This window comes from Rhinolophus ferrumequinum, chromosome 25, assembly GCF_004115265.2.
Source record: "Rhinolophus ferrumequinum isolate MPI-CBG mRhiFer1 chromosome 25, mRhiFer1_v1.p, whole genome shotgun sequence".
NCBI lineage: Eukaryota > Metazoa > Chordata > Mammalia > Chiroptera > Rhinolophidae > Rhinolophus > Rhinolophus ferrumequinum.
The window spans coordinates 19,038,564-19,051,290 of NC_046308.1; the positions used below are offsets into that span (position 1 = coordinate 19,038,564).

A 12,727-nucleotide genomic window follows, 5' to 3' on the forward strand; every position below is an offset into this window, starting at 1 on the left:
TTTGGCCCAGTGGATTCTGCCCCAGGGAGCAGCCTGACCCTTTGGCCACAGACCAAGGCCCAGGTCTGGGGGTGGGCCCATGTCAGACGTGCAGGGTCTGGCCATGCAAGGTAGACTCACCCACTTGATTTTTGTTTGATTTTATCTCAGGGACTGTTTCGGCCCCATCCTTTGAAAATTCCCCACCTGGGCTGGGAGTCGCAGAGGATGTAGTAGAAGCTGCCGTTCCGTCAGGCGAGTACCACCGTGCTTTGTGGCAGCCTCGTGGAGAGTCCCCAGAAGCTAGGTTTCCCACCAGCCCCTCATCAGGCTCCAGCCCACCCTCCCTCGGCGCGGGGGTCCTGATTTAGAACCAACTGGCCTGCGCTGGTGCAGCCTGGCCATTCAGTGAACGCCACAGGAGTGAGCTGCTGTGGCTCACGCTCTCAATCAATACACAGCGGCTTAATTATTATTAATTCATATTCCTCGGGGGGATTTTCATGCTAATAGGAAATTCCCAAGAGGTACAGGGAGGCACTGTCAGGCACCTCTCATATGTCACATCACTTCATCCTCACCGCTGTCTGGGAGGTAGCTTTGCCATCCTCACTTCACAGCGGGGAAAATGAGGCCCCAAGAAATTAAGGGAGGTGATTAGGGTCCCACTGCAAGGAGGTGGTAGATGCAGGAGCCCCAGGTGGGCCTGGCTCCGAGTTCTGAATGCTTTCATCCCCCGTCCTCTGCTTCATCAGAAGATCTGAGGGAGCTCCAAGCGTTCAGCTCCACGGGTGGAATGTCAGACAAGGGGACAGGTAGATGAGGAGGGCTTCAGGTTTGGACTTCCCTGAGGTCTCTCATAACGCCAGCCCAGGTCCTAATGGTCACCAGCTGGCCCACAGAGACCGGGAAGACAAATAGCTGGGATCCTTCCTGGCTCCTCTGGATGCTTCCAGAGACATGCCTGAGACGTGCTGGGACCCAGGGCCAGCCCGGCCCAGCTCAGCCAGGGCTGGCATCTCTCCCTGAGCCCCCTCTCCCCAGGCCCCAAGACAGGGCTGTGATTAATCAGCAACAAAAGCAGAAACAAGCAGAAAAATGTAATCAGTTTGGGAAGGGCAGGGACGGGCAAAGCTGTGGCAATCAGCTTTCCTGCTGGGGCCATTGACTGATTGGACCAAAGGGGACAGGGAGGTGTTTCCAATGGGGCCTCCAGGGGCAGGGCCCACAGCTGGGGCCACAGCAAAGCCAGAGGGTCATCCCCTCCTCCATAAATATGCATACATATCTGTGCACACATGCCCATGCCACGTCCAGCCCAAGGTCTGCACACTGCTCCCCCCAGCCCCCCGCCCGGGCTTCTGCCAACCAGCTCCTGACCTCCTCTTCCTTGCCAGCTCACAACCTTGGCACATACAGGTGTCTACACACTCTTGACCTGCGTCCATCTTCACGTAGACTTGCAAACACTTGTACGCACCCTCATGGATAACAGTTACGTATATGCACACACACGCTGTTCCCACAAACACCTGCCCCCTCACTCAGACCTGCACGCCTGCTCTGGGTCCTGGGTGAGCCCTGCATACACATTAGGTCTAACCTACGTAGCCCAGCCATATGAACCGACAGGCCCTCGCACGAGCCCCTGCAGACACCCAGTCAACTGTCCCTCAATGCCCCCTGGGCCATGAGACAGACCCTGGCTTCCTCTCTACAGGCTGAGGGGTGGGGGCTTGGGAAGGAGACAGGACAGGAGCTCTACTTTGGGAGTCAAGGTCAGCTAGAAGGTCCCAGTTACAGGACAGGGGGGACTACCCCAGCCCTGGCCCAGCTCCTGCCTGCCGCCCCTGCCTCATGACCTTGGTCAACGCCCTCCTCTCTCAGCCTCAGTTTCCCCAACTTGGAGCCTCTCCTGGCACCAACACCGTGTGATTCTCCTGGAAGACCCAGACGCCTAGGGCCGACCTCACCTCACTGCCAGGTCTCTGGTTCTCAGTTCCCTGCTCTCAGTTCGAGGGTTGTTGGGGGGGGCTAAGAAGCAGAAAGAAAGGGCCCCACCCCCACCTTGGTCCTGGTGGTTGCGGACTTGGGTGGAGGGCGAGTGATCCTCAGCAGGGGGAAAGGGGAACCTGGGGCTAAGGGGAGCAGGAGCCCCCGGCGGGCTTGGGGAGGCCCCGTAGGGGCCGGCGGCGGGAAGGGGCGGGCGAGGGGGGGCGGGGAGCGCGGAGGGGGCGGGCGGGGGAGGCGGGGAGCGCAGCCAGCGCGGCACAGAGCGAGCGAGCGAACGAGCCGGGGAGGCGGCGAGAGCCGGAGCGGCGGGCCGGGGGGCCGCGCCGGCGAGCGGACAAGCGGGCGGCGAGCAGCGATTAGCGCGCGGGGCACCAAGGAGCGGGCGCAGCGGGCACAGCGCACAGCGGCCAGAGCGGAGAGGCCCGAGTGGCGCCGCCCCCGCCACCCCTGCGGGGCTCCGGCCGGGAGCCCGACGAGGGAGGGGGCGGCATGGACCCGCGGCCTGGGGCGCGGGGGCGCTAGGCCCCCGGACGGGTACCACCCGCCTCGCCGCCGGGCTGCCCTCCGCAGCCGCGCGCCCCACCCGCTCCAGCCGCCCCCCGGCCGCCGCCGGCCCATGAGCACCGACCTCAAAGTTTGCGGCGGGCGGGCGGGCGCGGAGCCTCCAAGATGCCGTTCCACCCGGTGACGGCGGCGTTGATGTACCGGGGCATCTACACCGTGCCCAACCTGCTGTCGGAGCAGCGCCCCGTGGACATCCCTGAGGATGAACTAGAGGGTGAGTGCCCCGCCGAGACCCCCGCCCGCTGGCCCTACCTGTGCGCCCAGGTGAAGCGCGGGCTAGGGGCGCAGGGGGGTGCGGGGCTGTCCGCAGGTGCCTGCTGCCAGGTGGGCGCTCCAGCGAGCCGCTGGTAGGCAGGCCGGACCAGCTCGCACCGCTGGGCGCCGCGGTGGGGGTCGCCAAGGCGGGGGCTGGCCCTGCCCCTGCCCGCCTGGTCCCTAGCGCTGCGGAAACTTGCTGGGTCCCGCAGCGGGGTCACGGGGCCGCGCAGTCCGCGGTGACGGTGCGGCAACGCGACAGGTTGGGGTGGGGGTCCGAGGTGCGCCCCTGCGCCTACCGGCCGGAGCATCCGCGTCCTGATCCCCTCCGCGGCGCCCGCCAGCAGCTCTGCGCTCGCATTGACATTCCGCTCGTGTCGCTTTTAAAATCCAATCTGTTCGGGCAGCGGGAGAAGGGGAGAGGGCGACTACCCTGCTCTTGCCGCCTGCGGGGCTGCCCCCATCCCTTCTTGCGGCCTTAGCCCCTTCCTCACAGTCTCTCACAGCCCTGCGGAGACCCCCAGCCCAGAGCGCCCGAAGGCGGCCCGGGAGGTGGTGGCGACAACAAGTGGCCAGATTCAGAGGCTTGGTCGTGGTAGCCAAGCCTGGAAAGGAAAGGCAGAGAGGCAGAGACCCAAACCTGCCCCCACCCCCAGTCCGTCTGCCTTTGCACACGAATGGGGACCTGGGGACCTTAGGCAGTGGGCTAGGGAAGATCGGTTGGAGCAGAGGGCAGGGGCTGGTTGGAGGATTCTGGGGAACAGTGAGACCCCCTGGGACCTGGGAGCTCTTTCCATACTGGAATGGGGGCAGAAGCTCAGGCTTCCCTCCAGACCTCCTGGGGACCCATATGGAGTGGATTTGGGGGCTCTGGGCTGGTGGGAGTCTTGGCCCCCTGGGATCTGTTTGTCTGCTGTTGGGTGAGAGGCTGAGATCACCCAGAAGCTGGGCCTCTTTTCTGGTATCGTTTGTCCAGGAGCCTCTGAGATCTGGGGCTCATCAGGGCCTGGGGGGGACGCAGCTGAGACACCAGCGCAGTTAGGGATGATGGTGGAAGCACAGGGGAAGGCGTGGAGAGAGGTCCTTCCTTATACTCAAGATCTGGAGGGGGCAGATCTTGGGGGAGTCAGACTGGGTCAGGGGGAACATGAAGAGGGAGAAGGCAGCTAATCCCTCTCCACTGCGCCATAGGCTCTGAGCTACCTGCTCCTCACCAAATCCCCCCAAAAGCTCCCAGAGGCCTGGAGAGCCCTGGGGATGGGGTCTGGTGTTTGATGTGGGCAGAACAGATGGATGGGTGCTACCTCCGGGTCTCTGGCCTTGAACTCCAAAATCCAACCCCCTGCTCTGTCTGGGCGGAAGCCCTGGAACCGGAGCCTCACCCAGGACCTGGGAAGAAAAAAGGGTGTATGATGGAGTTAAGAGGGCAGGGATGAGGCATAGGCTTTCTTCCCTAATGTTGTTCCTTCTGCCCCAGGCCACCCCACATCTCCTGCCAGTGCCCCATTCCACAGTGTCATTCATTCCTTCCTCCTGGCCACTCAGGCAGGGGTTAATATTGTCCCCCAAATCACAGGCAGCATCTACCTCATTCCCTTCTTTTGCTCCCAGCACCCCACCATGACCCTGGCAGCCCTGCTTCTGGCCTAACTGGGTCCCACCTCTCCCCATCCCCCAGCCCTGAAATGCAGACCCGAGGAAGGGGAGAAGCTGAGAGGACTCAGGATGCAGGGGTGAGTGGGGCACAGGGTGGACAGTGCAGGGGCAAGGAGGCTGCAGGCTCCCTGTGGGCTGCCCGGCAGACACACTGGCAGGAGCCCAGGAGCGTTAGTCACCAGCCACACTAAATGCATTCCCTGTTTCTCTCCCGTCCCCTTCTCCTGGGCCCTGAGGAGCAGAGGGGCCTGGCACATGGGGCATCTGAAGGGCAGGGCCCTCCTTGGGATGGGCAGGTGGGGGTCATGGAGCAGGCAGATGCCTCAGTGGCCCGGGCCCATCTCCTGGCCCGCGGACAGCTACAGAGGAGGGCAAAAAGTCCTCTGTGACTGATCTCCTTGACTGCAGGCACCCTGAAAGCCCTCCTTCTAGACCAAGTCTCTGCAGGCCCCAGTGAACCCTGAATGCCAGGGCTGCTTGGACAGAGTGACCATTCCTGGCACAGATATCCCCTCGCCGCCTCCATCTCCCCAGTGCCCCATTAGTGCTTCTGCCCCGGGGAAGTCTGGGTAACACCCAGGCCCTTTGCTGGGAGGATGCCCATCAGTGGGGGAGCCACATGTGCCGAGAAGAGGGAGCCTGGCAGCTTGGGATGAAATGCTGCAGACAATACGTGCCTGACGCAGAAATCCAGGGGGCGGTTAGTCCAAGGCGGGGGAGGACCAGGAAGGGAGATGGAGAGCTTGGGGTTAAGGTGAGGGCTTCCCAGCCAGGCATCACTGGGTTAGAGTATCTGCACCCTCATTTCATGGAGTAACCTTGGGCAATCATTTGCGTCTCTTGCCTTGGTTTCTCCATCTGTAAAAGGGGGTTGGCATTGCCCCTCCCCAGGGCTGCTGGTGACCAAGGATTCAATGTAAGTTCTCACTACGGGGCCTGGCACGCAGTGGGGGTTCAGAGACCCTATACAGCAGCAGGGGAGGTCAAAGTGGGGGGCCTTGCAGGGGTAAGGGCCTGGAGTGTAGAGGGATCGGTGAAGGCTCACGAGGCAGGGACGCAGGGTGTGAAGGGGGCCTGGCCAGAAAGGCAGGCTGGGGGAGGGGCTGGGTGGAAGGGGCCTGAAGGTCCAGCAGAGGCAGCTGGGATCCTGTGCCTGGGAGGCAGTTGGTAGGGTAAACGTGGCTGGGCCTTGGGACCACCAACTCCCCATGAGATGCTCTCCCAGATTCTCTCTGTACCTCCTCCCCAATATATACTACACACCCAGCAGAGACCCCCAGGCCTGCAGGAGCACTCAGGCTGTCCGCAGTGACATCGGTGATGTGAGCACCTGAGGGTGGGAATAGGGGCGGCCGCAAACCCCAGTTTTGCCCTCTCTGGCCAGAGAAGGAGGAATAAGACAGCCAGACAGACAGACAGCCACCAGCATATGGTTCTGGGGCTGGCACCTGGCCTGCTCAGTTGGCCACTGGAGCCTGCATTGAGAATGGCCAAATAGGGGCATTCAGGTTATGAGGGGCAGGGGAGTTCCGCTTCCTGACCCTCTTTCCTGCAAGCCCAGCAGCTGCCTCTGTGCAGGCCAGAAACTCAGGGAGGCTGAAGTGATGAGGCAAGGGACCAATGCCAGGAAGACACTGCCGAACCCCCGCAGGGACCTCCATCCCACGTGCTCCCTGAGATAGTGCTGGCGTCCCTTGGGGCCTGTTGGGACTCAGGCCCTGACATAGCTCCACAGGCGAGGGAGGGGATTAGGGGTGTCAAGCTGGATGTGGCAGGTGGGGGACAGTGTCGGCCTGGAAATCCTGAAGCCCTGCCAGCCCTTTCTTGGGCCAGGAGTCCCCATGCCAAGATGGAGCACGGCAGGCTTCCCCCGGCCTCATGGAGCGGGAACAGAGCAAGGCTTTCGGGGAAATGCACCCAGCTGGGATGTGCTGATGGCGGCAGTGACAACAGGGAAGTCTGACACCCATCCTCCTCAGGGAGCCCCCAGCAGGGTCCAGTCCTCAGGGATGGGGGCAGAAGTCACATTCCCATTTCACAGATAGGCATTTGAGGCTCAGAGAGGGAACTGCCTTGTCCAGCTCATTCAGCTGCTGAGCGGCAGAGCCAGACTCCAAGCCCTGGCCCCCAGGTCCTGGCTGGCACCAGCCAACAGGAAGGCCGGTCTGGTGTCCAGAGCTCAGCCTGTCCCCTCTTTCCTTTCGGCTCTGCTGTTGTGATGTTCTGATTTATAGTGCCCTGCTCTGAGCCAAGCCCGTCGCCGCCGAGCACTTACGTCCTTGATTCTCGTATTTAGTCATCCCCGCAGGGCCATTGTACAGGTGAGCAAACACCAGCTCAAGGTCATCTAAGCAGGATGTAGGAGAGCTGGGATTTGAACCTGAGTCTGTGTGACTCTTAGAGCTGACTCTCTTGCCAAGAAGGTGGTCCTTGAATTTGGCCCCAGGAGTCAGCTGGGGCTGGAGCAGGGCTCTTGGCACAGCCAAAGGCACAGAGGCGGGCTGAGGTGTGATCTGGCTGTGCTGGCGAAGGTGGCTGAAGGGACACGGGGAGGTGGACGTAGCAGTCTTTAGATTTATCTAGTGGTCTTGGGAGGTTAGTATTGCTGAGAACTGGTCATGGCGCCCTGGGCTACCTCCGGGTCTGTCGCCTGCCCTCAGACCCTAAGATTCACTTGCTCTTCGGTTGAGTCCAGCCCAGCGCGTTTCCTTGGAGCTTCCAGAGGGGTCAGGGCGTCCAATTGAAGCAGCCCTGGGCTCTGGGAGCCACACTTGGCCCCTGCCAGGGTGAGAGGGGCCAGCACCCACGGCAGCCCCACTGGGGGTCCTGTCATCCCACCTTGAGATCTCTGAGTGATGACCTCAGACCAAGTGGCGCATGAACTTCTGCTCAGCTCCTTTCTCTGTGTGCGCCAGGTGGGTGGGTTCCCCAATTCAGTCATTCATTTAACCATTTCTATAGCAAATGTTTACGCTTGAATGACAGGCACTGTTCCAGGTAACGGGGACACAGCCACGAACAAGACCGACCGGGTCCCTGCTCTCATGGCACGTGTAGTTCACAATCCAGTGTCATCAGTGCAAGGATAGGGGAAGAGTGGGGTCTGTGGGAGCCCAGAGGAGGACCAGAGTCAGCCTGGGGCGCAGAGAGTACCAGGGAGGCGATGAGTCCGTGCTGGGAGCTGGGGGTGGATCAGTGTGCAGTCGTGAAGGAAGGACATTCCAGGCAACGGAGCCACATGTTCAAAGGCCTGGAGCTGGAGCCACCCCGGTGCCCACAGGACTGAAAGGGATCCTAGGGCTGGAGTTAGGACATCCGAGGTGGGCAGAGCCTGTGGCTGGGTCAGGAAGGCAGCAGTGCCAGCCAGAGACCTGTGTGAGTGTGGGGGTGGCAGCGGTGTGCCTGGTTGCATGGCCAGTGCCTTCATCTCTACCAGAAACTCTTGGGTGACTGGAAGTCCCTCAGCAGCCTCTATAACTGTCAGGCTTCTGCTTACACACCTCTGGGGATGGGGAGCTCACCACTCCTCAGTGGCCCAGGAAAAGTCTGAGTGGGTTTTTTCCTGAAGTTCTCAGATTTCAGAAGCCCCTGGGCCTGGTCCAGATGGCCCATCCTAGGTGCTCTCCTACAGATTCTCAGGTCCTGCCTGGGGTGGGCAGAGGAAAGGTCCAGAGTCAGAGGGTCTGGGGGCAACTCAGGGGTGGCCCGCTGTCTCTTTCTTGGCCTGCGTGTCAGCTAGTCTAACCTCTAAGCCTTGAGTGCAGATACCAGGTGGGAAGCATCTGAAGAAGTTTGGGGCCTCAGCTCAAGCCATCTTGCTGTGTGGCCTGGGACTCATGGCCACCTACTCTGGGCTATAATGGGACCAGCAAGACCAGGGAATGATTCCAAGGTGCAGGATCCCACAATCAGTTTCAGGGGTTCACAGACCCCTAAGGCCAGTCCCAGGCCAGCCTAACTCCTGCACTCACCAGAAATAGCCCTCACCTAACTCCTGCACTCACCAGAAATAGCCCTCACCTAACTCCTGCACTCACCAGAAATAGCCCTCACCCTACCCTGACCCTGGGCTGGCCACCTAGCCTCTCTGGGCCTCATTTTCCAGGTCTGCAGCATGGGCACATCTCATCTGTCTCTACTTCCATGAGCTCCCCTCTGCCTGCTGAAGTCTCATTCAGAGAAACAGCTCAGGCAAAGGCCAGGAGGCTGGCAGGTGAACTGAACAAGGAGACCCCAGCGAGCTGGAGCAGGGGGTTTGAGGGGATTCAGATTCACTCTCTCTCAAAGGAAAGCGCTCCTTAGGGCCCTTCATGGGCTACAAATGAAGGGACAGCAGGCAGAGAAACAGAGGGAGAGCACAGGTGAGCTGGGAGAGGTTAGAACCCTCAATAGTTCCTGGATGTCCTTGGTGAAACCCTTCTTATCTTGACATCATGACTGCCCACTTTCCTGTTGGGTAAGTCTGAGGCTGGCCCAAGGTCATTCATTGGGTTGCTGGTTTCCAGGCTCCCCACCCGAGTCACCCACATCTTCAGGCCTGTCTCCCCCTCCATATAATGGGGCAGAGGGAGCAACCCCCACATCTGAGCCAGCTGGGTTTGCTGGGGCCCTTCCGTCAGGCCTCCGTCTTGCCCGAAACCTTGGGCTCCCAGAGCAGTCTGTGCTAAGCTGTCAGCCCATTAGCCTGGGCAGGGCTGCCTCACGTGGCTGCCATTAGAATGTTGGCCAGTGTTAACGAGCTGAGAGCTGAGAGCTGAGAGCTGAGCCGGGGGAGGCAGCGAGGGATGGGGACCAGGGAGAGTGGGGTTGGGAGTGTGGGGTGGGCAGGGAAGCCTTTGGCAACTCACAGAGGCCACCGGCTGCCTGGCGTCCTCCCCTGCACAGTGGGACCCATGGTCCTCACCACACGGGGTCATTGTGAGTAATCCTGGAGAGGCCGCGGGAGCTCAGAGACAGAGACCCTGGGGACGGTCCCGTCACTGCCGCATGCCTGGGCACACCTCTGCTGTCCACTCTGCCCTGAGCTCCCAGATGCAGCCCGATGGCAGGCTCTTGGGCCATCTGCCAGTTGTTTCTGACCAGACCTGCAGGCTCTAGTGGATTCTCAATGCTGGGCTCAGGCTGAGTTCAGTGATCCTGGGGGTCTGGGAAGCAGGGTGTTGGGAACAGGAGTGAAGTCCCAACCTGCGCTTCTTCCCCCACAGAGATCCGAGAGGCCTTCAAAGTCTTTGACCGCGACGGCAATGGCTTCATCTCCAAGCAGGAGCTGGGTACGGCCATGCGCTCCCTGGGCTACATGCCCAACGAGGTGGAGCTGGAAGTTATCATCCAGCGGCTAGACATGGATGGTGAGTGTGCCCCCTGCTTGTTTCCTCATCTTTCATCGGGTGGGGGGGCCAGGTCTGGGGCCTGAGCCACTAAGGCTGAGTCCACTGGGGACCTCTCCTCCCCCAGTCCCAGCCACCGCCAAGCCCATGCCAGTTTGCAGCCAGGTCTGGCCCAGTTTCTCAGCCTGGAGAATCGAGGCCAGCATGTGACAGCCCGAGCCACAGAGACTTTGCCCCTCTTGCTCTGTATTCTGAGAAAATTTTAAAGCACAAAAAAGTAAGAAAGAAGGATATACTAACTATCCCAGGTCTCACCACCCCAAATGAAAAAAACACTGTTGTATTTGCTGCCTGGCATTTTATTAGGGAAAAACTCCTAAGAAGGACCAGTGATGCCCAGTCCCCTCCTCTCAGCCCCGTGCCCCCGTCTCCTCTCCACCCAGGGAGCAGGTGGCAGCCTGGACAGGTCGTCTCCCCTCCTGAGCTGTTTCCTGTCTGTGCGGTATGGACGTTAGGCCCCACACCTGCTCTGAGACGGCAGCAGAATGCCCAGCATGGCTTCCCAAAGCCATGGAGGGTTCTGAGGGAAATGTGCAGGTCCCCCACGTGCTCAGCGCCCACCTGCTGCACTCCACCTCCACCTGTCAGTGGGGCCTCATCACACTTGGTAGCGTCAGTGTCAGCCTGGAGCATGGCACATGCCTGGTGCCCATGAAATTCACTCAAGGCTCAGAGAGGGAGGGGACGTGCCTGAGGTTACAGTGGCCCAAGATGGGCCAGGACCCTGCCTAGTTGCAGATCGACCCTGCTGACTGGACCTGTGCCCACTCTAGGTGATGGCCAAGTGGACTTTGAGGAGTTTGTCACCCTCCTGGGACCCAAGCTCTCCACCTCGGGGATCCCAGAGAGGTTCCTCGGCACTGACTTTGACACCGTCTTCTGGAAGGTACGCCATGGCTTGTTGGGCCCCAGGGCTGTGTACACTGTGGACGGCGGTACTGGGGCGAGTGAATAGCCAGGCCCAGTCTGTAAAGGGGGGATGACCCACTGGACGTCTTGTCTCTCAGAGGGCCATGGGCTCCCTGGGGGAGGCTGGTGTTGGCCAAGCTTTCGAGGAATGGAGCGAGTGGTTTCCGGAGGCCTGTCGCTGGCTTGAGTAGCTGCAGGTGCAGGGCGAGGACTGTGCCGGTGCGGGTGGCCAGAGCAGTGTATCTCCTCCCCCAACCCAAGTGCGACATGCAGAAGCTGACGGTGGACGAGTTGAAGCGGCTACTCTACGACACCTTCTGTGAGCACCTGTCCATGAAGGACATCGAGAACATTATTATGACCGAGGAGGAGAGCCACCTGGGCACGGCTGAGGAGTGCCCCGTGGACGTGGAGAGTGAGTGACAGATCCCTGGGACCCCCGGGAGGGCCAACTGCTTGAGCAGGGGAGGAACCAGGGGTTTGCAGAGGGGGGCTGGGCCCTCCTTGCCTGCCCCAAGCCTAGTATCCCTGTGCGCCCCGGGGGACAGCCCATGTGCAGAAGTGCAGGCGGCTCCTGATTCCAGCGCTCCGCTGTCCCCTTCTGTCTCTCTCTCTGGTGCTCCCTGGTGGGCGGCCACAGCCTGCTCCAACCAGCAGATCCGCCAGACGTGCGTGCGCAAGAGTCTGATTTGCGCCTTCGCCATCGCCTTCATCATTAGCGTCATGCTCATCGCGGCCAACCAGGTGCTGCGCAGCGGCATGAAATAGGCACCACCTGGGCACTTCGTCAGGCGCCTGCTGTGTGGGGGGCCCCTTCCACACCCACCACTGCCTGCAGTCCTCCCCCTCAGCCGGCTCCTGGGGCCGTCACCACCGCGTGTACTTCAGGACCTGGACGTCCAGCGGCCGCTCCCCACCTGCCCATTGGCCTTGCATGGAGCTGTGGCCTGGCTATGGAGGGCCCGGTGGTGGCTCTGACAAGCCCCAGCACCACCTGCACCCTGCCCGTGCCCACCCTGGTCTGTATGTAGCACTAACTCTTTCCGCTGTCTGGGGGCTCCTGGGAAATTAAGGAGGAATTTGTACAGGGTCCAGTAGCTACTGTGATTCCTTAGGCAGGAAGGAGTACCCTGTGCTCAGGGCCACACAGCCAGCTCGATCCTGTTCCTTGAGGTTTGGGCTGTGGGCAGGGTGGTAAAGGGCATGAGGCTGGGGTCCCCTGGGCACTACTCTCTGGCATGGCCTGAGAAGGCCCCTGGCCTTCTGCTGGGTCCCGTCCTCTGATGCTCCTTAGACTCAAATCCAGCCCTCCTCTACATACCCGCTAGGGCCAGAGAACCAGCCCATTTCACAGATGAGGAGCTTGAGGCTCCAAGTGCCCCCAGATTTGGCCTCAGTTCCCCCATCATAGGATTTTCAGGAAGGGCAGAAGCTCATGGTGGATGGAGCAACTGAGGTGGCCCTGCAGTCCCCTCATCCTCTGGGCCCCTCTCCATCAGAGGCCCAGTGGCCTGAGGGCCACACCACCCACTACCACCCCAGCATAGCCTCTAGAACTCGAGTACAGTTGAAGGATGCAAAGCTGGGGCCTGGAGACCTCAAATCTCCTGAGCAGCCTATGTGATCTTCCCACTGCCCAAGGGCCTCTTCCAGGGCAAAAGCCTGGGAGGAGCTCGTGTCAGTCCCAGAAGGCTCAGCCAGGCCACTCTCTCAAGCCCGAGCCTGTCCTCCTGGGTCCCCCCCATTTCTCTGTACCATCCAGGCAGGAGACCCAGCTCCCATCCCTGTCCCAGCTGTGCCATCTCACGCGTAGGCACCAGCTCAGCACGAGCAGACATGGGGGCTGCGATGGCAGACCAAGTCCTTGAGCTCCTCGCCCCCGATCTGGAGCCACTTCTCACCTGGATGATGGTCACAGCCACCCTTTGCCGATCCCCAAGGGAGAAGGGCAGCAAGCAGCGTCG

The 12,727-nt window shown here is 61.0% G+C and overlaps 1 protein-coding gene across 1 annotated transcript; it reads left to right on the top strand.

Moving 5' to 3' along the window:
• Positions 1 to 2,356: 2,356 nt before the first annotated feature.
• CABP7 (calcium binding protein 7) lies at positions 2,357 to 12,683 on the top strand. The gene is made up of 5 exons (XM_033097262.1): positions 2,357 to 2,770; positions 9,672 to 9,815; positions 10,628 to 10,740; positions 11,025 to 11,178; positions 11,404 to 12,683. Exons 1-5 carry the CDS (start codon positions 2,662 to 2,664, stop codon positions 11,529 to 11,531), a joined length of 648 nt encoding a protein of 215 aa, XP_032953153.1. The 5' UTR covers positions 2,357 to 2,661; the 3' UTR covers positions 11,532 to 12,683.
• The last annotated feature ends 44 nt before the right edge of the window (positions 12,684 to 12,727 follow it).